Raw genomic sequence first — 27,194 nt, 5'->3', positions numbered from 1 at the left:
CTCGCGCTAAACCCCCTTTTGAGTTTTCTTCTGTTTAATCTAGCCGTTGCTTTTGAGTTGTCTTATCTTTTGAGCTGTTGACCTAATCTGCTTTATGTCTGAAAAGTTACTTTCGGCGCAGCATGCGCACCAACCCCATTGGTTGACAGATAAAGTGACTGACATAATCTTTTGAGAATCTGCTTTTGCCATGCTTGACCAGTAACTTTATCTGTCCTCTCCCATGCCTTTTTCTGAATCCTGTCAGCCTTTTTCTCTTTTTCCCTGCTACCATATCTTTTGATATCTTTACTTTTCAGAACATTTTACTGTTGATATCTTTTCTTTTACTTTTGGAGATCTTTTCTAGGGTTTGTGTCCCCTAGGGTTTGCCTATATATAGTACTATTTTCTTAACACTTCACACACTACACTTATTCTCTTCCTCCCTTTTTGCTCTCTGCCGTTGTTCTTCAGCCGCCTCCCTCCTCTCTTGCCTCCGTCTTCCTCCCTGTTCTGCCCTGCTTTCCGGTAATATATATATATAATAATTTACTTATTAATTATGCTAACTTATAATCAAGACTTAAAACCGATCGTTAAAACAATAATCTTTACTTATAGGTTAACTTGCTTGGTTCTTGCTTTATCTATCATCGCATCTTTATCAAGTGAGTAATCTCGTACCTAATCCCTTTTTGCTTTTAAATGTTTTGGGATGTTCATGTGTTCATACAAACTTAGAGTCTTAAACTTGTTTATGAACTTTAGTCGCGCAGTATCCCATGTGTTGAGGACGTTTACTTGGCTGTTTATTTGTATGTGTGTATCATTAACCGCTTTGTTCGGCCTATTCCGAAGTTTTCATGGATCCATTAGATGAACACGGGAGACCTATCGTTTACGGTTTTCTTTGTTTACACTTGCACAGATGTTTTCTCGTTTTTGTGCTCAATTGGGAGCACGGATTGAACTATGAACTATGAGCTATGATCTATCTAGGCTTGATCACAATCTGATTGCACCCTTGTTAAACACCAGACATACACGTGTTGCGCGCAGATTTATTGTTATCTATGTATTGTATTAAACTTGATTTCTCACCAACACGCAAGTGTTTGACGTTTTATTTTAACACATGTTCAGGTTTGCTGTAGCTACATTTGGAGCTTGTGGACACGTAGGACGTTTTTACTTTTGGACCTAGATTAAAATGTATCAAGACAAGTTATTGTTGTTCGAATATTTTGCCTTATAATATATTGATTTATGTTGATTTATGTTATCTCGTGCTTACGTTGCGCGTGCGTGAATGAATATATTTATTAAATATTGACACCCAATAGTGTCACGAGTAATGAAACAATATGTGGCGCCCCGATGTATAATCCGCCTTGGTCGGGGTGTTACAGATTGGTATCAGAGCTCGTTAAACTTAGGATAGGTGGTTAGACGTAACGGCCTAGAATACCTAAGAGTCCCTTCTCGCGCATGAGAGAAATCTCATGTTTGCGCGCTTATTGTTAATTACTCGTTATTTATGAATATGCTCGCGCTTGCGCAGTATATGATTTTATGTTTTATTTCGCGATATTTCGATTTTTGTTGAATTTCGATTTTTATTGATTTTACTTACATATTCGTTTGTTGGGATTGAAAATCCGAAAAGTCATGGTGATACATGAATAGTTGATTTTCAATTTCCATTTACGATTATGATCTGAGGTTGGAGACTTGAAAAGTCATGGTGATACATGAATTGTCAACCTCCAATACTCATTTTCTTGTATGTTTTATATTGAGGATTGAAAAGTCATGGTGATACATGAATCGTCAATCTCCAATACTCGTTTGCTCGTATATTTTAAATTGGGAATTCGGAAAGTCATGGTGATACATGAATTATCGATTCTTGATTCGAATTTGTTACCTTTATTAAGTCTGCATTTAGGGTCATTTATTTTACTTTAACTTTTGACAGTAACTGACTCCGTGAAACCAAGCTTTTCGAGGTTATACTTTGCGCTAAAACCAAGATATTAACTAAAATTAAAATTTTTATAGAATGCCTCCGCTATCTCGTCGCCATCTCAAGAAGAAAGAAGCCGCGCGCAGACGTTCGCAGCAACGTTCCCAGGAAATGGCCGCCGCAATAGCCCAAGCCTTGAGCCAAAACAATACCTCGAGTTATAACATTAAGTCCTTTAACGCGGGTAACCCTCCAAAGTTCACAGGTCTTGAAGGAGCCACCGTGATGCTCCAATGGCTCGAAAAGATTGAAAACACTTTCCTCCACACCCAATGCCCCTCAGACAGACGAACCCTATATGCTTCCAGTGTCCTGGAATCCAGAGCGCTTACATGGTGGAATGGAGTAGCTCATGCGCGTGGCGCAGAGGCTGCTTCTAGCATGACATGGGAGGAATTCAAGGAAATTCTTACGCGAGAATTCTGCCCTCCCAACGAAGTTAAGCGCCTGGAGGAGGAATTTTGGAATCTTAAGCAGTACAGCGGTGAAGCGCGCGAGTACGCGACGCGCTTCCATGAACTAAGCCTGCTTGTCCCTCACCTTGTTACCCCTTCCCGCCGAGCCATAGAGAAATTCCTTGGGGGTCTCCCCATGGAAATTCAAGATTCTGTATGGGCCAGAAACCCAGTAACCCTCTCTGACGCCATCGAGTTGGCCGCTGTGCTCAGCGACAACCATGTCAGAGCAGGAACCCTGTTCCTGCGGGGAACAGAAAAGACCAAACTCACCAAGACTGTCACTGAACCAACAGAAACCAAACCTGAACCCTCGAACCGTAACAACCTCAAGCGCAGGCGCAAGGCCTATGCGCTTACCAACCCGCCCATAGTCCAGCAACCCGCTTACCAACCTCTAGCATACGCCCCTCAACCCCTGTCAACCTACCCAACTCCTCCTGTAGCCCACAACTATGCCTTAACCAATCCAGCACTCCCTGCCCCGCCACTTAAGAAACCTTACACAGGAAATCAACCCTTTTGCCCAACCTGTAGACTTCACCACCCAACCCAAACCCCGTGTCGTCAATGTAACCGATGTGGCCGCGTTGGTCACTCTGCTGAATACTGTAGAGTCCCTCTCGCCAATCCAATTGCGCCAACACCACCAGTCTACCCGCAGAACCCACAACCAACCTACCAAAATCCACGACCCAGGTCGTGCTATAACTGCGGTGATCCCAGTCATTTCCGGAACGCGTGCCCAAGGCTACAAGTTCAGATTACACAAGCGAATCCGGTGAACCAGATTTCGAACCAAGTGACACGCGGACGAGCTTTTAACATAACCGCGCACCAAGCGCAAGCGAATAATGACGTAGTTAATGGTACATTTTTGCTTAACGGATTTTATGCTTCTGTACTTTTTGATACTGGCGCCGATCGAAGTTTTATCTCTCGCGCCTTCGAGTAGAAGCTTGCGCGACCGCGCATCGATTTAAAAGAAAATTTTTCAGTTGAATTGGCTAACGGTGAAACAGTTTTAATTAACTCTGTGATTAAAAATTGCACGCTTAACCTTAACGAAAACGATTTTCTGATTGACCTCATCCCCATGCCTCTTGGAAGCTTTGATGTTATCATTGGTATGGACTGGCTCTCGAAGAATCGCGCCGAAGTTATTTGCGCCAAGAAGTTGATTCGCATACCTCGAGAAAATGGTGATCTTCATATTTACGGCGAGAAACCCTCCCGCGGTCTTAAGCTTATGTCTTGCGCCGAAGCCCGAAGACTCATGCGGAAGAAGTGTGTTGCATTCTTAGCCCATGTGGTCAAACCTGCTGAAGAGAAGAAGCTTCGCGATATCCCTGTTGTGCGTGATTTCCCTGAAGTTTTTCCTGATGATCTTCCTGGTATCCCTCCCGCTCGTGAAGTCGAGTTCCGTATTGATCTTGTCCCTGGTGCTTCCCCCGTAGCTAAATCTCCTTATCGTCTTGCACCCGCTGAGATGCAAGAATTGGCAAGCCAACTTCAAGAGTTGACTGCTAAAGGATTCATTCGCCCTAGCTCTTCGCCCTGGGATGCTCCGGTGTTGTTCGTTAAAAAGAAAGATGGATCGTTTCGCATGTGTATTGATTACCGCGAGTTGAACAAACTCACCATTAAAAACCGGTATCCCTTACCGCGTATTGACGACCTCTTTGATCAACTCCAAGGTGCCTCTTGTTTCTCGAAGATTGATCTCCGCTCTGGCTATCACCAGTTGCGTATCCGCGATGAAGATGTTCCGAAGACTGCTTTTCGAACTCGTTATGGCCATTTTGAATTCTTGGTCATGTCCTTCGGTTTAACCAACGCACCCGCCGTTTTCATGGATCTAATGAATCGGGTGTGTAGGCCTTTCTTGGATAAATTCGTGATTGTGTTTATCGATGATGTTCTGGTGTATTCTAAGACCAAGGCCGAGCATGAGCAACATCTCCGATTGGTATTGCAAAAGCTTAGAGCTGAGCAACTCTATGCTAAGCTTTCCAAGTGCGAATTCTGGTCTAATGAAGTACAGTTTCTTGGTCATGTTGTGAACAAGGTGGGTATTCATGTCGACCCATCCAAAATTGAAGCAATCAAGAACTGGATTACGCCATCCACTCCTTCTGAGATCCGTTCCTTTCTGGGCTTAGCTGGTTATTACCGGCGTTTCATTTCGAACTTCTCGAAGATCGCTTTGCCTTTAACAGCTCTAACGCACAAAGGTAAACCATATATTTGGGGCTCGAAGCAAGAAGAAGCCTTTCTAACGCTCAAGCGTTTGTTGTGTGAAGCTCCTGTTCTTGCGCTACCTGAGGGTAATGAAGATTTTGTCGTGTACTGCGATGCCTCCAACCAAGGTCTCGGTTGTGTTCTTATGCAACGAGGCAAGGTTATCGCTTACGCATCAAGGCAACTTAAGGTTCATGAAAAGAATTATACAACTCACGACCTCGAACTTGGTGCAGTTGTTTTTGCCTTGAAGATCTGGAGACACTACCTTTATGGTACTAAGTGTATCCTCTACACTGACCATAAAAGCCTTCAGCATATCTTTGATCAAAAGGAACTTAACATGAGGCAACGCCGATGGAACGAACTCATCAGCGATTACGATTGTGAGATCCGGTATCATCCTGGTAAGGCTAATGTGGTAGCCGATGCGCTCAGCCGAAAACCCTGCCAGCTTAACTGTATTTTGCCGCGCACGCAGCTTCACTTCGCGCCGATCCAAAGCAACCTTGAATCGCGTATTCGTGACGCGCAGCGCGCATCCATCAGTAATGGTAACCTTCGCGCCGAGTTAGCGTGTGGCGCGGAAGCGCACTTTGTCCCTAATCTGAGTGGAATTCTCTGCTATCTTAATCGCATCTGGATTCCCTTTGATGAGAATCTTCGCTCTGTCATCCTGTGTGAAGCACACAAATCTCGGTATTCTATTCATCCCGGCGCTGATAAGATGTACAAGGATTTGCGCATTACTTATTGGTGGCCCGGTATGAAGAAGGATATTGCTGTGTTCGTAGCTAGATGCCTGACTTGTTCTAAAGTAAAAGCTGAACACCAACGCCCATCTGGTTTGCTCGAACAACCAGAAATTCCTGCGTGGAAATGGGAATGTGTAGCGATGGACTTTATTACCAAGTTACCTTTGACAGCAAGCAAACATGATAGCATTTGGGTAATAGTGGATCGATTGACTAAGTCTGCTCACTTTCTGCCCATTCGTGAAAACTACCGTGTTGAGCAACTCGCGCAGCTTTATGTCAAGGAAATTGTCTGCCGCCATGGTACTCCTTTGAGCATCATATCCGATCGCGATGGCCGTTTTATATCTCGCTTTTGGAAATCTCTCCAATCTGCGCTAGGAACTCGCTTGGACATGAGTACGGCATATCATCCTCAGACTGACGGTCAGTCTGAGCGAACTATTCAAACTCTTGAGGATATGCTCCGATCTTGTGTTCTTGATTTTGGAGGTAATTGGGATTCACACCTGCCTTTGATTGAGTTCTCTTATAATAACAGCTATCATTCCAGTATTGGTATGGCCCCATTTGAAGCACTTTACGGTCGTAAGTGCCGCTCCCCGATCTGTTGGAGCGAAGTGGGTGAAACTCAAATCACAGGACCCGAACTTGTTCAAGAGACAACCGATAAAATCGCCAAGATCCGTGATCATCTGCTGACTGCCCGAAGCCGACAGAAGAGTTACGCAGATCGTAGGCGGAAGCCTCTCGAATTTCAAGTTGGTGATCTTGTTCTCCTCAAAGTGTCGCCTTGGAAAGGTGTTGTCCGCTTTGGGAAGAAAGGTAAGCTTGCTCCTCGATATGTTGGACCATTTAAGATTCTCGCGCGTGTAGGAAAAGTTGCCTACAGACTTGACCTGCCGCCCGCGCTCAGTAATGTGCATCCAACGTTCCATGTATCCAATCTCAAGAAGTGTTTAGCTGACGAGAACCTTCACATTCCACTTGATGAAGTTCAAGTTGATGAAACTATGCATTTCGTTGAGAAGCCTGTTGAGATTATGGATCGCGAGGTAAAGCAAACCAAGCGCAGTCGTATCCCTATCGTGAAAGTTCGCTGGGAGTCCAAGCGCGGAGCCGAGTTTACATGGGAAAGGGAAGATCAAATGAAGATCAAGTACCCGCACCTGTTCTCTGCGCAACCTACTTCGAGATAAATTTCGGGACGAAATTTCTTAAAGTAGGGGAGACTGTGACATCTGCCCTGATCCGACCCGGCCCAGGTACCCGTTTCTCTGACCCGATCTCTTTCTTTTATGATTTAGTATTTATTTATACTTATATTTTACTTTTAATAATAATAATATACTTTCCTTCCCGCCTCTTTCTCTCTCTTTCTTTCCGCCGTCCCGTCCCTCTCATTTTCTCTCTTTCCGCCTTCTTTTCCCTCTTGTCGCCGTCCCGCCCTTACGCCTTGTTTCCCTCTTTTTCTTCTAACTCTTTGCTTGTCCTTTGTTCCTTCCCGCCTAAGGTTGTCTGCGCAGCTCCACGCGCCAGACTCCCTTACAAGGAATCCTGCGTGAAGACCACCTGTTTCAGCGATACGCGAGACGAACTCTTCTCGCAGCGCGCTAAGAATTGTAATTCTTCTCGCAGCGCGCTAAGAACGGTAGTTCTTCCCGCGACGCGCTAAGGATTTGTAGTTCTTCTCGCAGCGCGCTAAGAATCGTAGTTCATCCCTCGACGCGCGAATAATTATAGTTCTTCCCGCGGCGCGCTAGGAATTCTAGTTCCTTCCGCGGCGCGCTTAGAAATGTAGTTCTTCCCGCGACGCGCTTAGAAATGTAGTTCTTTCCGCGACGCGTTAAGGTTGTTTCTGACTGCCTTCGCACTCGCGCTCTCTTGACCTTCTGTGTCTGCCTTCGCGCCTTAGCCTTCTCGCGCTAAACCCCCTTTTGAGTTTTCTTCTGTTTAATCTAGCCGTTGCTTTTGAGTTGTCTTATCTTTTGAGCTATTGACCTAATCTGCTTTATGTCTGAAAAGTTACTTTCGGCGCAGCATGCGCACCAACCCCATTGGTTGACAGATAAAGTGACTGACATAATCTTTTGAGAATCTGCTTTTGCCATGCTTGACCAGTAACTTTATCTGTCCTCTCCCATGCCTTTTTCTGAATCCTGTCAGCCTTTTTCTCTTTTTCCCTGCTACCATATCTTTTGATATCTTTACTTTTCAGAACATTTTACTGTTGATATCTTTTCTTTTACTTTTGGAGATCTTTTCTAGGGTTTGTGTCCCCTAGGGTTTGCCTATATATAGTACTATTTTCTTAACACTTCACACACTACACTTATTCTCTTCCTCCCTTTTTGCTCTCTGCCGTTGTTCTTCAGCCGCCTCCCTCCTCTCTTGCCTCCGTCTTCCTCCCTGTTCTGCCCTGCTTTCCGGTAATATATATATATAATAATTTACTTATTAATTATGCTAACTTATAATCAAGACTTAAAACCGATCGTTAAAACAATAATCTTTACTTATAGGTTAACTTGCTTGGTTCTTGCTTTATCTATCATCGCATCTTTATCAAGTGAGTAATCTCGTACCTAATCCCTTTTTGCTTTTAAATGTTTTGGGATGTTCATGTGTTCATACAAACTTAGAGTCTTAAACTTGTTTATGAACTTTAGTCGCGCAGTATCCCATGTGTTGAGGACGTTTACTTGGCTGTTTATTTGTATGTGTGTATCATTAACCGCTTTGTTCGGCCTATTCCGAAGTTTTCATGGATCCATTAGATGAACACGGGAGACCTATCGTTTACGGTTTTCTTTGTTTACACTTGCACAGATGTTTTCTCGTTTTTGTGCTCAATTGGGAGCACGGATTGAACTATGAACTATGAGCTATGATCTATCTAGGCTTGATCACAATCTGATTGCACCCTTGTTAAACACCAGACATACACGTGTTGCGCGCAGATTTATTGTTATCTATGTATTGTATTAAACTTGATTTCTCACCAACACGCAAGTGTTTGACGTTTTATTTTAACACATGTTCAGGTTTGCTGTAGCTACATTTGGAGCTTGTGGACACGTAGGACGTTTTTACTTTTGGACCTAGATTAAAATGTATCAAGACAAGTTATTGTTGTTCGAATATTTTGCCTTATAATATATTGATTTATGTTGATTTATGTTATCTCGTGCTTACGTTGCGCGTGCGTGAATGAATATATTTATTAAATATTGACACCCAATAGTGTCACGAGTAATGAAACAATATGTGGCGCCCCGATGTATAATCCGCCTTGGTCGGGGTGTTACAATACAGGATCTCACAATCGTAATCGCTGATGAGTTCGTTCCATCGGCGTTGCCTCATGTTAAGTTCCTTTTGATCAAAGATATGCTGAAGGCTTTTATGGTCAGTGTAAAGGATACACTTAGTACCATAAAGGTAGTGTCTCCAGATCTTCAAGGCAAAAACAACTGCACCAAGTTCGAGATCGTGAGTTGTATAATTCTTTTCATGAACCTTGAGTTGCCTCGATGCGTAAGCGATAACCTTGCCTCGTTGCATAAGAACACAACCGAGACCTTGGTTGGAGGCATCGCAGTACACGACAAAATCATCATTACCCTCAGGTAGCGCAAGAACAGGAGCTTCACACAACAAACGCTTGAGCGATAGAAAGGCTTCTTCTTGCTTCGAGCCCCAAATATACGGTTTACCTTTGTGCGTTAGAGCTGTTAAAGACAATGCGATCTTTGAGAAGTTCGAAATGAAGCGCCGGTAATAACCAGCTAAGCCCAGAAAGGAACGGATCTCAGAAGGAGTGGATGGCGTAATCCAGTTCTTGATTGCTTCAATTTTGGATGGGTCGACATGAATACCCATCTTGTTTACAACATGACCAAGAAACTGTACTTCATCAGACCAAAATTCACACTTGGAAAGCTTAGCATAGAGTTGCTCAGCTCTAAGCTTTTGCAATACCAATCGGAGATGTTGCTCGTGCTCGGCCTTGGTCTTAGAATACACCAGAACATCATCGATAAACACAATCACGAATTTATCCAAGAAAGGCCTACACACCCGATTCATTAGATCCATGAAAACGGCGGGTGCGTTGGTTAAACCGAAGGACATGACCAAGAATTCAAAATGGCCATAACGAGTTCGAAAAGCAGTCTTCGGAACATCTTCATCGCGGATGCGCAGCTGGTGATAACCAGAGCGGAGATCAATCTTCGAGAAACAAGAGGCACCTTGGAGTTGATCAAAGAGGTCGTCAATACGCGGTAAGGGATACCGGTTTTTAATGGTGAGTTTGTTCAACTCGCGGTAATCAATACACATGCGAAACGATCCATCTTTCTTTTTAACGAACAACACCGGAGCACCCCAGGGCGAAGAGCTAGGGCGAATGAATCCCTTAGCAGTCAACTCTTGAAGTTGGCTTGCCAATTCTTGCATCTCAGCGGGTGCAAGACGATAAGGAGATTTAGCCACGGGGGAAGCACCAGGGACAAGATCAATACGGAACTCGACTTCACGAGCGGGAGGGATACCAGGAAGATCATCAGGAAAAACTTCAGGGAAATCACGCACAACAGGGATATCGCGAAGCTTCTTTTCTTCAACAGGTTTAACCACATGGGCTAGAAATGCAATACACTTCTTCCGCATGAGTCTTTGGGCTTCGGCGCAAGACATAAGTTTAAGACCACTGGAGGGTTTTTCGCCGTAGATATGAAGATCACCATTTTCTCGAGGAATGCGAATCAACTTCTTGGCGCAAATAACTTCGGCGCGATTCTTCGAGAGCCAGTCCATACCAATAATAACATCAAAGCTTCCAAGAGGCATGGGGATGAGGTCAATCAGAAAATCGTTTTCGTTAAGGTTAAGCGTGCAATCTTTAATCACCGAGTTAATTAAAACAGTTTCACCATTAGCCAATTCAACTGAAAAATCCTCTTTTAAGTCATCGCGCGGTCGCGCAAGTTTCTGTTCGAGGGCGCGAGAGATAAAACTTCGATCGGCGCCAGTATCAAAAAGTACAGAAGCATAAAATCCGTTAAGCAAAAATGTACCATTAACTACGTCATTATTCGCTTGCGCTTGGTGCGCGGTTATGTTAAAAGCTCGTCCACGCGTTACTTGGTTTGAAATCTGGTTCACCGGATTCGCTTGCGTGATCTGAACTTGTAGTCTCGGGCACGCGTTCCGGAAATGACTGGGATCACCGCAGTTGTAGCACGATCTGGGTCGTGGGTTTTGGTAGGTTGGTTGTGGGTTCTGCGGGTAGACTGGTGGTGTTGGATTGGCGGGAGGAACTCTACAGTATTCGGTTGAGTGACCAATGCGGCCACATCGGTTACATTGTCGACACGGGGTCTGAGTTGGGTGGTGAAGTCTACAGGTTGGGCAAAGGGGTTGGTTTCCTGTGTAAGGTTTCTTAGGAGGCGGGGCAGGGAGTGCTGGATTGGTTAAGGCATAGTTATGGGCTACAGGAGGTGTTGGGTAGGCTGACAGAGGGTTAGGCGCATAAACTGGGGGTTGGTAGATGGGTTGCTGGACAATGGGCGGGTTGGTAAGCGCATAGGCCTTGCGCCTGCGCTTGAGGTTGTTACGGTTTGAGGGTTCTGGTTTGGTTTCTGTTGGTTCAGGGGCAGTTTTGGTGAGTTTGGTCTTCTCTGTTCCCCGCAGGAACAGGGTTCCTGCTCTGACATGGTTGTCGCTGAGCACAGCGGCCAACTCGATGGCGTCAGAGAGGGTAACTGGGTTTCTGGCCCATACAGAATCTTGAATTTCCATGGGGAGACCCCCAAGGAATTTCTCTATGGCTCGACGGGAAGGGGTAACAAGGTGAGGGACAAGCAAACTTAGTTCATGGAAGCGCGTCGCGTACTCGCGCGCTTCACCGCTGTATTGCTTAAGATTCCAAAATTCTTCCTCTAAGCGCTTAACTTCGTTGGGAGGGCAGAATTCTCGCGTCAAGAGATCCTTAAATTCCTCCCAGAGCATGCTGGAAGCAGTTTCTGCGCCACGCGCATGAGCTACTCCATTCCACCATGTAAGCGCTCTAGATTCCAGGACACTGGAAGCATACAGGGTTCGTCTGTCTGAGGGGCATTGGGTGTGGAGGAAAGTGTTTTCTATTTTCTCAAGCCACTGGAGCATCACGGTGGCTCCTTCAAGACCTGTGAACTTTGGAGGGTTACCCGCGTTAAAGGATTTAATGTTGTAACTGGAGGTATTATTTTGGCTCAAGGCTTGGGCTATCGCGGCGGCCATTTCCTGGGAACGTTGCTGTCTACGCATGCGCGAGGCTTCTCTTCTCTGAAATCGGCGAGATAGCGGAGGCATTCTATAAAAATTTTAATTTTAGTTAATATCTTGATTTTAGCGCAAAGTTTTAATCTTATAAAGCTTGGTTTCACGGAGTCAGTTACAGTCAAAAGTTAAAGTAAAATAAATGATCCTAAAATGCAGACTTAATAAAGGTAACAAATTCGAATCAAGAATCGACAATTCATGTATCACCATGACTTTCCGAATTCCCAATTTAAAATATACGAGCAAACGAGTATTGGAGATTGATGATTCATGTATCACCATGACTTTTCAAGTCTCCAACCTCAGAACATAATCGTAAATTGGAAATTGAAAATCAACTATTCATGTATCACCATGACTTTTCGGATTTTCAAATCCAACAAACGAATATGTAAGTAAAATCAATAAAAATCGAAATTCAACAAAAATCGAAATATCGCGAAATAAAACATAAAATCATATACTGCGTAAGCGCGAGCATATTCATAAATAACGAGTAATTAACAATAAGCGCGCAAACATGAGATTTCTCTCATGCGCGAGAAGGGACTCTTAGGTATTCTAGGCCGTTACGTCTAACCACCTATCCTAAAGTCAACGAGCTCTGATACCAATCTGTAACACCCCGACCAAAGGCGGATTATACATCGGGGCGCCACATATTGTTTCATTACTCGTGACACTATTGGGTGTCAATATTTAATAAATACATTCATTCACGCACGCGCAACGTAAGCACGAGATAACATAAATCAACATAAATCAATATATTATAAGGCAAAATATTCGAACAACAATAACTTGTCTTGATACATTTTAATCTAGGTCCAAAAGTAAAAACGTCCTACGTGTCCACAAGCTCCAAATGTAGCTACAGCAAACCTGAACATGTGTTAAAATAAAACGTCAAACACTTGCGTGTTGGTGAGAAATCAAGTTTAATACAATACATAGATAACAATAAATCTGCGCGCAACACGTGTATGTCTGGTGTTTAACAAGGGTGCAATCAGATTGTGATCAAGCCTAAATAGATCATAGCTCATAGTTCATAGTTCAATCCGTGCTCCCAATTGAGCACAAAAACGAGAAAACATCTGTGCAAGTGTAAACAAAGAAAACCGTAAACGATAGGTCTCCCGTGTTCATCTAATGGATCCATGAAAACTTCGGAATAGGCCGAACAAAGCGGTTAATGATACACACATACAAATAAACAGCCAAGTAAACGTCCTCAACACATGGGATACTGCGCGACTAAAGTTCATAAACAAGTTTAAGACTCTAAGTTTGTATGAACACATGAACATCCCAAAACATTTAAAAGCAAAAAGGGATTAGGTACGAGATTACTCACTTGATAAACGATGCGGTGTAAGATAAAGCAAGAACCAACTTTAAACAAGCACAAGTTAACCTATAATTAAAGATTATTGTTTTAACGATCTATTTTAAGTCTTGATTATAAGTTAGCATAATTAATAAGTAAATTATTATATATAATACATATATATTACCGGAAAAGCAGGGCAGAACAGGGAGGAAGACGGAGGCAGAGAGGGAGGCGGCAGAGAGCAAGGAAAATAGGAGAGATTAAGTGTTTTGTGTGTGTAGTGTTATGAAAATATTACTATTATTTATAGGAAAACCCTAGGAGACACAATCCCTAGAAAAGGGGAAAGGATCTCAAGACAAACAGAACAAGACAAAACAAAAGATAACAAAAGATATCAAAAGCAAGTAAAAGATATCAAAAGATATGGCAGCTGCAGGGGGCAAGATAAAGCTGTCAGGGAACAGTAAACAGGCATGGGCGGGTCAGATAAAGGTACTGGCCAAGCATGGCAAAAGCAGATCTCAAAAGATAATGTCAGTCACTTTTTCTGCCAACCAATGGGGTTGGTGCGCATGCTGCGCCAAAAGTGGCTTTTCAGACATAAAGCAGATTAGGTCAACAGCACAAAAGATAAGACAACACAAAAGCAACAGCTAGATTCAACAGAAGAAAACTCAAAGGGTTCAGCGCGAGAAGGCTAAGGCGCGAAGGCAGACACAGAAGGTCAAGAGAGCGCGAGTGCGAAGGCAGTCAGAAACAACCTTAACGCGTCGCGGAAAGAACTACATTTCTAAGCGCGTCGCGGGAAGAACTACATTTCTAAGCGCGCCGCGGAAGGAACTAGAATTCCTAGCGCGCCGCGGGAAGAACTATAATTATTCGCGCGTCGAGGGATGAACTACGATTCTTAGCGCGCTGCGAGAAGAACTACAAATCCTTAGCGCGTCGCGGGAAGAACTACCGTTCTTAGCGCGCTGCGAGAAGAATTACAATTCTTAGCGCGCTGCGAGAAGAGTTCGTCTCGCGTAACGCTGAAACAGGTGGTCTTCACGCAGGCTTCCTTGCAAGGGGTCTGCGCAGACAACCTTAGGCGGGAAAGAACAAAAGAGTTAGAAGAAAAAGAGGGAAACAAGGCTTAAGGGCGGGACGGCGACAAGAGGGAAAAGAAGGCGGAAAGAGAGAAGGAGAGGGACGGGACGGCGGAAAGGAAAATATATATTATTATTAAAAGTAAAATATAAGTATAAATATTAAATCATAAAAGAAAGAGATCGGGTCAGAGAAACGGGTACCTGGGTCGGGTCGGATCGGGGCAGATGTCACAACCTCAACAAGAGTGAAGCCGAACGCGCCCGTAACGAAGCTCAAGCTGCCCTCCTGGAGGCTCTGGTTGCCAAGGAATGGCTTCTTCGAGAAGCGTTGTCTCAGGTATGCTTTTCATGTCTTTACGCTTTTCTTTGTAAATAGAAAAGGTTCTGATACTTGTATATTTTCTTTTTTGTAGGTTGTGCATCGAGTATTCACGGAGACGTCTTATGACGATGCTATGAGCGCGGCCCTCAACGCTTCTCATGAGGATGGGGAAAAGGCCGGCTTCCTGCTTGGTCTAGGGTTCGTTGAGAAATGCATCCCGCCTTCCAACTTCCCTTTATTTGATGTGGATACTGAAACTGTATACGACCAAGCAGTGAATCAGTATGCCGCCTTCCCGCATCCGGTGGTGGAGAAGGTAAACGAAGTTGCTGCTGCTGATGATGGGCTAGCTATCCTTAAAGCTTTCCTTGAACTGCCACGCTCTACTGATGGTGCTGGTCCAAGTGCAAGTGGCCCTGAAGCTTGATCCTGAAGATCCATTCCCACTGCTAGGATAGATTTAGCTTGTATAGATTTATATTCTTGTAGGCGGGTAGTTACCCGGTCATTCTTGTAATGAATCATTGTGAAATATAAATCTTTGTGCGGGTAAGACCGCTATTTTCTCTGGATTCCTTGCTTTATAAACGTTATATGACTTGCATACTTTAGTTTAAATTAGCAATTTTCCAAGTGTGTAGAATAAGTTAACCTTTGAACGTGGTAGATAATAGGTTGAAGTTTTGCTTCCTCTTTCGTGATTGTGCGGGTAGGACCGTCACTTGCACTTAGTAGGATGGCTAAACTTTACTTACATCTGACCTGCGTGGAGGTTTTCCTCATCTTTTTTGAAATTTCTAAGTGTTTAGGATAAGTTAACCTTTAAACGTGGTAGATAATAGGTTGAAGTTTTGCTTCCTCTTTCGTGATTGTGCGGGTAGGACCGTCACTTGCACTTAGTAGGATGGCTAAACTTTACTTACATCTGACCTGCGTGTAGGTTTTCCTCATCCTTTTGTTAGAAATTCTATGTTTTGAATAAGTTAACCGTTCGACGCGCGGTTGTCAATAGGTTCGGTTTCCTCTCATGATTTGTGCGGTTAGGACCGGCACTTTCATTTAGTTGACCAAAGTTTACCTATGACTGACCTGCGTGAAGGTTTGCCGTTTTTTGGGTTTATGCGGGTTTTGCCGCCTTCCCCACGCAACGACTTTCCACGTAATTATGCGGTGAAAACCGGCATATTAGTGTTGAATAAATTAACCGTTCGACGCGCGGTTGTTAATAGGTTAGTGTTCAGTTTCCTCTATCATGATTCATGCGGATAGACCGACACTTTCATTTAGTGGGATGACTGAACTTTACCCTTCAACTGACCTGCGTGAAGGTTTGCCGTTTTTTGGGTTTATGCGGGTTCTACCGCCTTCCCCATGCAACGACTTTCCACGTAATTATGCGGTGAAAACCGGCATATCCGTGTTGAATAAATTAACCGTTCGACGCGCGGTTGTTAATAGGTTAGTGTTCAGTTTCCTCTATCATGATTCATGCGGATAGACCGGCACTTTCATTTAGTGGGATGACTGAACTTTACCCTTCAACTGACTTGCGTGAAGGTCTGCCCTTTTTTGGGTTTATGCGGGTTTTGCCGCCTTCCCCATGCAACGACTTTCCCCATAATTATGCGGTGAAAACCGGCATATCCGTGTTGAAAGTTCATAAAAGTATAAATGTAAAATTATCAGCGTCGATGTTCTAGGGAGAATCATTTCCATTAGAAGTGGCTCTGGGCCTTTTCTTTACAAATTTGGAATTGATCTACATGCAAACTGTGTAATTGAGCTCCCTTCCATGTTATTGGGATGGGAGTGCCATCGAGCCGATATGCACCTGGTTCGGGATCTCGTTGTTTGCGCAGTATGTGGTCTCCAACATTGAAGCTGCAATTTTATTCGTGTTTTCCCCAACTGGGGTTCTACACGCATCAGCCTGCTCAGCGTTCATTGCGCCACGAGGTGCGCGAGTGTCCCATCTCTGACAAATGCCTCGACCATGTCCTTTACGTCTATGCATTCTTCAGTGTTGTGGCCTTTTGTTCTGTGATAGTCACAGTATTTGCTCCGATCAGCATTGTGACGATGTCGGATTGTTGGAGCCTTTGGCCATGGGAGCTCCTCAGTGGCGAATATCTCGGTGACGCTTTTGGTGAGTGGCGTCCATCTGGAGTTCTGGTTCGACTGTACGTTATCCCTTCCGCCTAACCGATGTTGCAAGCCGGATGAGGTGTCAAAATTTACCCTTGACTGCCAAATGCCTAGCTTCCGTTTTTTGTTTAATCGGGCGGTAAGGACGTTGTCCTCTCTTGTTTTCAGGGTGTAGAGGTTTGTGCTCTGGGGGAGATCTCTACCCAGTTGCTTCTCCGTTTCCGCAAAGCGTTTTGCTGCTGTCATGATGGCATCCCATGTGGATGGCATGCCATCTTTACCCGTTAAGGTGCGGATGAGCTCTGGGTCGTTCGCGCCCTGGATGAAAGCAGCGCGAACAAGATCTTCGCTGATATTACCCAAACTTAGCTTCTTTGAGTTGAAGCGAGTGATGAAGTCTAGCAAAGATTCATCTTCCTCTCGAATGCATTTGAGGATTGTCCATTGCTCTTCGGTATACTTTCGTTGTTGGCTAAAGTGTTGGCTAAACTTCTGTTGGAAGTCTGCCCAGTCGTAGATGTGGTTGACCGGTAGACGATCGAACCACGCTCTAGCTGACCCAACAAGCGTCATTTGGAACATGTAACACCACGTAGGTTCCGTCCAATTGCTGACGGTTGCCCCTGCTATGAACCTGTTCAAATGATCGTCTGGATCAGATATACCATCGTAAGTGCCGATGTTGGACATCTGTTTGGCACTTTTCGGGGCGATTGCTTCCGCAATGTCCCTTGCAAATTTGGACGTTCCCGCATTTGCAACAGTTGGTCTAAATGTTTTGGAGAAGTCACGTGGGCTTCCACCTGGGTTTTTTGGTTTGAAGGCTTCTCCAAAACGCCTTCTCGGTTGGGAGTTCGTTTCCTTACGCTTCCCTTTTGCCTTATGGCGAGGGTTCGCGTCGGTGTCGGATTCCTCCGAGTCGTCCAAGTATTCTTCGAATTCATCGGCCTGTTGGACGGAACGCAAGCGTTCGTCCAACTCAGCTTGGAATTCCTTCTGACGTGCCTCCGCCCATGCCTTAACTTCATCGAGTGTTTGGCGGGGGAGCCTTGTTCGTTTCTCTAACTGGGTATCGGTGAATCCCAGTGAGCGATTATTTACTGCACTTGCCCCAGCTTGGGTAACTGGGGTAGTGTTCGTAAAATTTACTTCACTTGCCCCGATTTGGGTAACCGGGGTAGTGTTTGTAAAGACTGTGTAGCCGGTATTCCCCCCAGTAGCTGGGGTTGTGGTTACCGGAGTTTCTTTAACCATCTTTCCAGAAGTTTGAAAAAACTGAAAAGAAATGAAGTTCTAGCTTTTATGCACGGATGGCGCCAATGAAGAAACACTAACCAGACCCCGGGCAGATTACGAGTAACCTGGGGGTTAGATGTTTCCCACGAGGGGTTAGACCCGGCAAAGATGGTTCTTCTGATAACCTGCAAAACAGACACCGTGAGCTTGTCACTGAGAAGGGGGGGGGGGTTCCTCCTTGTGACCACCCTCTGGCGTGAGAATCAGACTAGGTTGCTCTTTAAATATAAATGTATATTAAGAGATTGCTAGAGCAGATATCAGGTATAATATGATGATAATGTGATAAGATATGATAAGATGAGATGATCATACCATTTGGGGTATTTATAGCCGAATGTAGGTTTCCAAGGAGGTGTGGCCTGCTGAATAGTATTCCTGTTCTACCAACTGTGGCCTACGCACGTGCCCTGCTGGTAGTTGGTGGGTAGGCAGCGGCTGATAGTGACCAGGCCTGCTGTGTACTATTCCTTTTCCACCAACTGCCGGCTATGCACGTGGTATGACAGGAGTTGGTGAGTAGGTAGCGGCTAATAGTGACATACAGTACAGGAGCATGCTGCTCGCCATACTGTTGTCAATAAGCTGTCGTATCTTTAGTCAGATCTTTTGCCCATACCTCGTCAGGTACAGTACAGAAGATCTTCCCGTATCGTACGGACTGGCTTTTGGGCGGGAGTATTCCCCCTCCCGCCTTTATGCGGGATTGTTCCCGGCTTTGCTCATTCCTTCAGGTGACACTGTGATTGAGAGCTAAGTGCCTTGTGCGTGTAGCCTTGCTGCGCGGGTGGCCTTCCCTGATGGCTTGTATCCGCAGCTGCGGGAACAGGCAGAGTCCTTCACCATTGGGAGGCATTTCCTGCGGGAACAGCTTGCGTACTGCGCGTAAGGACGTCACGTCTCTGAGCATGGTGGGTCCTGCGTATCCAGTTGGTTTCTGCGCAGACGTTCCTCTTCAAGGTGAGTCTTGCGGGTCCAACTGGGCTCTGCTGGGACCTACCTCTTCACTTATAAATCGTGTATGATTTATGGTTTTTTTTGTTGTTTTGAAATCAATGAAGATGGATGCCGCGTACGCTTAGGGATTATTTAATTTAATTTAATTGCATTTTATATCCATACAAATAATCTAACAAAAATTCCAAGTGGTCCGCGACGCAGCATGTCACTACTCTTTGTCTTTATAAACAAACCCACCCTCACTCAATTCATTTCCTCAAACCCTAACGTTTATCATCACTCGTCTCTGCCGCTCAAAATAACCTACGTCTGCTATGGAGTTTTGGGGTAACAATTCACACATTATTCTATTATACTTCATCTATATATTTCTTCCTTTATTCTCTTCCGTTCTCCTAGTTAGGGCTTTTTTCCGGATCAGTTCCGTACATTTTTGTGGCGTATAATTATTCGCGCTAATGAGTCGTTATATTATTTACGTTTATGTTTCGTATGCTTTGACTCGTGATTTGCTTTTGTGATGTGTTATTGTTTGATTTTGTGACATTAGTTACGTTTTCGTTCGTTGTGGAACAGTAGGATTGCTAACGAATTATGCATGATTTGTGAATACGTGATTTGCTTTTGTAATGTGCTATTATTATTATTATTCTTTTGATTTTGTTAATTGTGACCTAAGTTTTGTTTTCGTTGTGCAATTAGTAGGAATGTACACGGTTTGTATTATTATTTTATCATTGTTTGGGTTTTTTAGGAGGATACTGTGATACGCTTGCTTGCTTGCTTGTATAAATTTGTGTAGTTGTGTTTTGTGTAAGGAGAGTTTTCGTTGTTATTCTGAAGAAAAAAATGTTGTGTAAGTGATTTTTGAAGTGTTGGGCTAGATTTAGCTGAAATCGTTAGTAATTTGTATCTGTGTACACTGGCACTTGTTACCTAAGTTTTGGTTTCATTGTGGAATCAGTAGGAATGTATGAGTTTGTGGATATGATGTTGTTGTTGGGGTTTATTTGGAGGATAGTGTGTGTGCTTGCTTGCTTGTTTCGTTTAGTGTGGCTGTGTTCGTGTAGCGAGAATTTTGTTTTTTAGTAGAAAAATTAATGTGAGAATGATTTATTAGGTGATTGTTTATAGATATAGTTCAGTTTGTTTGCAATTTGTAGCTGTGTACATCTTTTGTGTTTTTCGCTTAGGCCTGTAAATGAACTGAAGGGTCAGTGATCAGTGCCGGAGTTTTGTTTGTTGACGTTTGTTCATTTACGCTAGGGTTTATTTATGCTTGTTTATTCATGTCTGCTCATTTATGCTCGCTTAACTATACAGTTTTTTAATTAATAACTCAATTGGATGAATCATGTACTTTTAAAAAACTCATTTAGAATTGTTTGGCAGACATTACTGAATACATAATGCTTTATATCTGTTTCTTTGTGTTCATTTTGTGTTCCTTTACGTTTGCTCATATATGTTCGTTCGTTTTTTCCATTTAGCTGTTGGTGTTTGAGTGGTTTAAGTTAAATGAACGAAAATGGACATACCTTTGTTCGTGCTTGTTTGGTTCTTTTGCAGGTCTATTTTTGCCTGATGAACATATGTTTGTGCATTTGAATCCAAAGTTAATTGGGTGATTTTTGAGATAGTGATATAAATTCTGCATTTGAAGCCACCATTAATGTAATGAAACATTAGATTTTATTTTTAGTATCCCATTCAGTAGTAGTTTTCTTTATTTATTGCAATATCTATCATGATAAATGTTTACTCATGAACTATTGTTTGGGTATTTAAATTTGTAGTTACTTGAATTTTTTTTGTCTATTTATATGAATTCTGCACATTAAGTAACCTTAAGCTAATGATGCAATAGGTTGTTTTACATATGAACTATGGCATCATATGAAATCCAAACATGTATTTTCTGCAGATTAATTATGTGATTCCACATTTTTTTTACTTTTGTCGTTAACCTTCGGTTGCAAAATCTTATATTGCTTTGTTTGCAGCTGCTGAGGTTAAAAGTGGTCAGCCACTTGATGTAACACTCGGGGAAGACAAAGTCCTACATCTTTCACAGGTGTATATAACCTCTCCGTACTATGAATTTTATCACTTTTTATGCTTTGATCATTTTAAACAAACAAAATTGTTTATCTGCAGGCTTGTCTTGGAGAAATCAAGAATAACAAAGCAAGTGATTCTGTTTACTTGCACATCACCATTAATGACAAAAAACTTGTTCTTGGAACGCTTAACTCTGAGAGATTGCCTCAACAGCTATTTGACTTGGTGATTGACAGAAATTTCCAGCTGTCACATAACTGGAAAAATGGCAGTGTCTGCTTCTATGGTTACAAAGCTGACCAACCTGTGGACGATATGCCATATCCTTTATGATACATGCACACACACATCGTATTTGTCAGTTTTATGTTCTAATTGTTTTAATATAGAATCTGAGTGTTGTTCACTTGTTTGCATCCTTGACTGGCTTGCCTTTGTGTTGTGTCACTGAGTCAGATGAGTCTGGTTAGTGTACATTTATTATGTTATTTTTTATTTAATCTTTATTTGTTTTTTAGTTTTTTATTGAATGTTTGCTGTTTTGTTTAGATTCTGATGAAGAAGATGCTATTCCACTTCCAGTTTCTAATGGTATAAATTTGTACCTTATTTTGGTTTTAAACGTTATTGAATTAGTCTTGATTTTAATGTTCAAGCTGGGTTTGCAGGCAAACAAGAGGCGAAGAAAGAAAGCCCTGCGGTGGTCAAACAGGAAGTTAAGAAAGAAGACAACACAGTGGCTGCCAAGAAGAAAGATGGTAAGCAGAAAGTGAAGATTGTAGAACCAAAGAAAGATTCTGATTCAGATGATTCAGGTTCTTCTGATGATGATTCAATGTCTGAAGATTCTGATGAAGATGAGGTATGCAACTTTTTAATTTAAATTGCAATTATATGCATATGAATTCTCGTTTTGTTTAGATAAGTGTTAATTAAAGGTTGTTTGAGCCGAAACAACCTGAACCAGTTTACAAATCTTATTTTATAATCTTATTTGATTACTGTTTAGTTAGGCATGCAAACGGACATGAATGGAGTGTGTTCGTGTTCGTTTGTTTAATATAACGGTTGAACACGAACAACTCAACGTACTGAGTTTTCTTGTTTGTGTTTGTATATGTTTGTTTATTAACAGCCGAAATAAACATAACTGAGCTAAAACCATTAAAAGCAAACAATTGAATATGGCTGAGCATAAATAAACATAACTGAGCTAAAACCATTAAAAGTAAATGTGGAGCGTGTTCGGCCTAAAAAGTTATTAAAACTAGACTAAATTTTCATGGGTCGAAAACATTTAAATGTGTATATTATCAAACATAAATGAACAACGAATTTAAGGGAACAAACATGACGTGTTCATGTTTGTTCAGTTAACTAAATCAACAAATAAACGAACTTACTGGTTTAGTGATTCTTTGTTATAAACTCTTGGTACTTCTTTTTTAGGGTGATGGCGATGATTCATCTGATGATAGTGAAACAGACAGCAGCGATGAGGATGAAGAGACACCAAAGAAGGTTAGTTACATTTTATGTTCTTGTTTTTCCACTTTAATTTTAGTTATTACCATGTAACATGTTTTTGAATTAAATTATTGCTTTAGCAACAATCTGGAAAGAAGAGACCTAATGAATCTGCAATGAAGACCCCTGCAACTGACAAGAAGGCAAAACTGACACCCCAGAAGACTGGTAATCGTTTTGAGACTCTTAAAATTTAAATGTAGTATGAATTTACAATGATATTGAATATATTATTTATAAATATATGTTTTTGGCAGATGGCAAAAAGGCACATGTGGCAACACCTCACCCTAAAAAGGAAACCAAGACTCCAGCTAGCAAATCAAACCAGAAAAGCCCAGCCTCTGCTTCCACTGATGGTGCACACTCTTGCAAGCCATGCAACAGGTCTGTTCTGTTTTGCTATGTAACTTATGTTTACGTGTGTATGTGTGTGTATCTATCTACACGTGTGTGTGTATGTATACGTGACTTGTTAACCCAAATGAATAAAACGGGCTGCGGTTGAGCCACCTGTTTGACTTGTCATTCTGGCATGAATTTATTGAGTCTTTTTGGGTTTAACTGTATATGTATGTATATATGCATGCATATATACTTGCATACAGGTTTTTAATTTTTATTGAATTATCAATTCAACCCAAACATGTTAGCCCCAATGAACGTTTAGGATTGTGTTTTAGTCATCTGTTTGATTTTGTCACCCTGGAATTAATTTATTGAGTTTATGTGGTTTGTTTTGTAGGACCTTTAAGTCGGATGTCGCTCTTCAGTCCCACAACCAGGCTAAGCACAAGTAAATGATTTGAGAAGATGAAGATGGTGCTGATTTTGTTGAAGAATGAGTGAGGTTAGTTTTGTTAAGCAGGTTGTTTTTTAGTATTATAAAAAGAGCACCGGAATTATGTTTTCAATGATGTGGATCTGTGGAAAAAACATGTTTGGATTTATTTGCTTTTTATTCTAGCTGTTTCAGATTTGTTGATTTGGGGAAATTAAAATGTTTAAAACTAGCGGGTTTACACGAGCGTTGCTGCGCATGTGTCGGCCAGTCAATATATTTAGCAAAACTTTAAACACATCTCTAAACCAACCCGTTTAAAAGTTTTTAAGAGAAAATCAAAACGTACTTCATTTCATTATTTTGTATATTTCAATAAAGTTCTCTTTTACCATTTAGTGACGGCAAATACATAGAAGAGGATGTTTTATTTCGCGTGTAATATATTCTCCCGTAAATCCCCGTTTCTAAGCATTAAATCACGAATTTAAGGGAACAAGCATGACATATGTTCAAGTTCATTCTGCATTTTTGCTTATCTACCAACCATGATTTAATGCTTCTTTGACGTACTTAAGGTTTAATTAATAGTTTGGTGCAACGGTGCTTGTCTAAAGCATTGAAAAACAATTTTATACTTTTATGTGCGGGTTAAATAAGGGTCATCGGTAAGAATTGGTTGTAATGTTTATCCGTTCAATATGTAATTGAGGGTATGAATTCTTGTATAATGTAGAAATTCGAACACTCACAATTAAGATGCAAGAGCTTTTTTTTCTTTTTTCCTTTTAATAAACTTTTCATTTAAGTGTATTAACAATTTTCTAAAGGTTACCCTTCCCTATTAGTTCCTTTTCGTCCCTCCCTCCTTGGTTGCTGGTTTCAACATCCGCTTTCAGCAGCAACCATTGCGTGGCCACGTAACCGGAAACCACAGTCGTAACCAGAATATATCTCCGTGTCTAACCTTTAAACAAAAACCGCCAAAACTGAAAACCATCGCCGTTAACATACTCCGTGCCTCTCCATCTGATGAAGAATCGGTCTAAAGAGGCGGTGTAAGGATTGGTACATATTTACATACTGAATCAATCGTCACGTGATTTTGCGCCGGAAAACTGGAATAAATTGATGTTTGAATGGCCTATTCTTTTACGGTTCCTGATAATGAATTGAACTTTCGCGTGTCTCGTAGAACACCCTAGAGCTAGATGATACATGACGGGTGATGAGGATTTATATATGCTATGAAACGGTGGCAAGGACAGGGAAGGGGCGGTTTATGCTTTTTACAAACGGTGGTAAAGTAGTCACGACGGTTATCAGAAGATGGTATGCGTGCGTGGCAATAGATTAGTTGATTTTTATTTATGGTGATAAATAAATATGTTAATTAAGAGTTTCCTAAAAAGCGGAAAAACATATAAGTTATTAATGGTTAAAAGAAAAAAGGAAAAACATATGTCTAAAATTACTGCATCAATTCTAAATGTAATACAGAGTAATATTAACTTGTTTAAAATAACAATATATTAAATAACAATATATTAAATGCGTATAAGGTTGAGAGTGTAGCGCATAAAGTGTTTTTAACATAACAATACATTCTAGCATGTTTTAAACACTTAACCTTTATTTCCAAGATAGCGCTTGGTCGCCAATCCTATCACTTGGTCTGCTTATGAGGTTTAACCTGTCATTTGAAGCATCTAAAAGTCATTAGACGATGCATCCCTAAACCTTTGGTAACAAGTACTGTATTGTGTGTCCATTTTTATAAGGTCTACTATGTTGTTTAGGGCTAAGCAAAACTGAATGGTAACTGAAAACTAAACCTTTCTCCATTTCGAACATTTAAGTTTCGACAACCGTTTATAAGGTAGCTTCAAACGCCATAAGCAAGTTTGAAACAGGTATATTTTAACATTGAAATTTCATAATAGAGCTTAGATTGTTTTATGAAGTCTTAAAGTTTAATGTATACATCACATACCTATAATGATTATAAATATAAAGTATAGATAAGTCTTTTAATTGGCTTGCTGGAAACATAATTATTTCATTTGATTTTCAACCGAAGAATCTAAGGAAATATACCATCCCAAATGAGTTAAGACATCACTGACTTGCTTAATCGGAATGGTTCTCTTGCTTTGCTTAGTCGGAGTGATATTGAAGTGTGGATGATGGACATTGGTGATTTGGGATCATTTACAAATCTATTTACCTTTACCATTGCCATGTCATAGGAGTCGGTTGATAGAAATATTTTATCATTGGAATTTAAGAGGAATGGTGAACTTGTGATGATGATAAATGATGGCTTTAGTTACTCGAGCTCACTGAACTTGGGATTAAAGGGTATCTAACTTCAGTTGGCGCGTTCGTACATGGAATCTGTAATTTTGCTTGATCTGTAAGAGGCGGTAGTTGATGAGTGTTGGAGCAATTACTTGGTATATATCCCTTTTGGTTATTTGAAAGGTAAACACCAACTTTGTGTAATTATCTGTTAGTTCAGTCGCTATGATATTAAATTATAATGAATATTTTGTTGATAGTCGAGTTGATGTTACCAACCTTTTGTGGTTGACATAGGGAATGCCCACTTGACATGTTTGTATTTGCAAGAAAACATTATGTGACGTGTCATCAAAAACCACTTCAAGTCATTATTTTTGTTATCATGTATTTAGAGGTAAGAAGTCTATTTAATGGGCATTGATGGATGTATCACTTATGCGATCAACATCTAATGAGATTTAGCAGTTTCCGGTTGCTAAATTGGCTCTTGAATGCATATCAATGAATTGTGAGTTTTGTGAAATTACTATTTAAAATTGTGTATTTTCTAACCACAAATGTTTCATTGATGACTTCAACTTTGTTCTTTAACTTCAGCGGTGATTGTTGTTTATGTATGGTGATCAAACATTACTGGTTTAATCTTGCTGTTTTGTTTCATTCTAGTGTAAGTGTTATGATCATTCTTGTACATGGTCCAAATCACATGCATCCTTGTCTCCTGTCCCAATCATGGTTCTCCTAAGTGAAAAGTCTCCCGCGGTGTCCCCTCTATTTTCAAGTGTCATCCAAAGCAAAGAAGTTAACTAACTAAACCCCTTCCTTAAAACTTGATGCCCGCTTACCTGGCACTTCATTGTAAATCGTTTGGATGCTTATTAATTCAAAAACCTCTATAAATTACATTAACGAGTTATAAGTTTGTCTAGGTTATCTTTTCCAACTCCCGCGAAACTTCACACTCGAAACTCCATATTTTTGAAAAGTAACTTATTCAACCCCTCGGTTCTTATATGACGACACTTCAATTGCATGATATTATACTTCAATAACAAGACTTGTGTTCATGCTTCACAAATGCTTGGGGGCATCAATGTAATGTTAGATGTATCGTTGTAAATAGGTCACACACGCATCATGGTTGGACGTAGACGTGCACAAAAAAACCGGTTCCGGAACCTAACTGGTGGAACTGAACCGGAACCGGTTCCAGTTCCAACCCGGTTGGTACAATACCCGGTTTAAGTATTTTTGTACCCGAAAATCGTACCCGGTTCTCCTATTTGTATGTCAGTATCAGTTCCAACCCGGTTCCTACCCGGTTCTTAATTGGAACCGGTTCGGTTCGTACCTGGAAAAACCGGTTCCGACGGGTTTTTTTTGAAGGGTCAAACAAAAGTCAAACTAGCCGTTGGAACCGGTTCCAACGGTAATATAGCCGTTGGAACCGGTTTTTTAGACACCAATTAGCCGTTGGAACCGGTTCCAACGGTAATATAGCCGTTGGAACCGGTTTTTGAGACAATAGATCCTTTGGAACCGGTTCCAACGGTAATATTCATGATGAGGAGGCGGAGGACGGGGT

The 27,194-nt window shown here is 41.8% G+C and overlaps 1 protein-coding gene across 1 annotated transcript; it reads left to right on the top strand.

Annotated features, from left to right (window-relative positions):
- Window positions 1-20,902: 20,902 nt before the first annotated feature.
- On the top strand, window positions 20,903-23,376 carry LOC143581363 (histone deacetylase HDT1-like; the record flags this gene model as incomplete). The annotated part of the gene is made up of 9 exons (XM_077064183.1): window positions 20,903-21,010; window positions 21,094-21,317; window positions 21,446-21,462; window positions 21,547-21,588; window positions 21,666-21,859; window positions 22,447-22,518; window positions 22,605-22,692; window positions 22,782-22,911; window positions 23,270-23,376. Coding segments are annotated over 9 exons (930 nt in total), but the record flags the coding sequence as incomplete, so codon positions are not given.
- Between the last annotated feature and the right edge of the window lie 3,818 nt (window positions 23,377-27,194).

Source organism: Bidens hawaiensis, unplaced genomic scaffold (genome assembly GCF_021521415.1).
Source record: "Bidens hawaiensis isolate Kalapana, Puna unplaced genomic scaffold, B.hawaiensis_p1.1 tig00030888_1, whole genome shotgun sequence".
In the NCBI taxonomy this organism is placed as follows: domain Eukaryota; kingdom Viridiplantae; phylum Streptophyta; class Magnoliopsida; order Asterales; family Asteraceae; genus Bidens; species Bidens hawaiensis.
The sequence above is the reverse complement of the archived record's forward strand: the minus strand, read 5'-3'. Positions and strand labels throughout refer to the sequence as shown.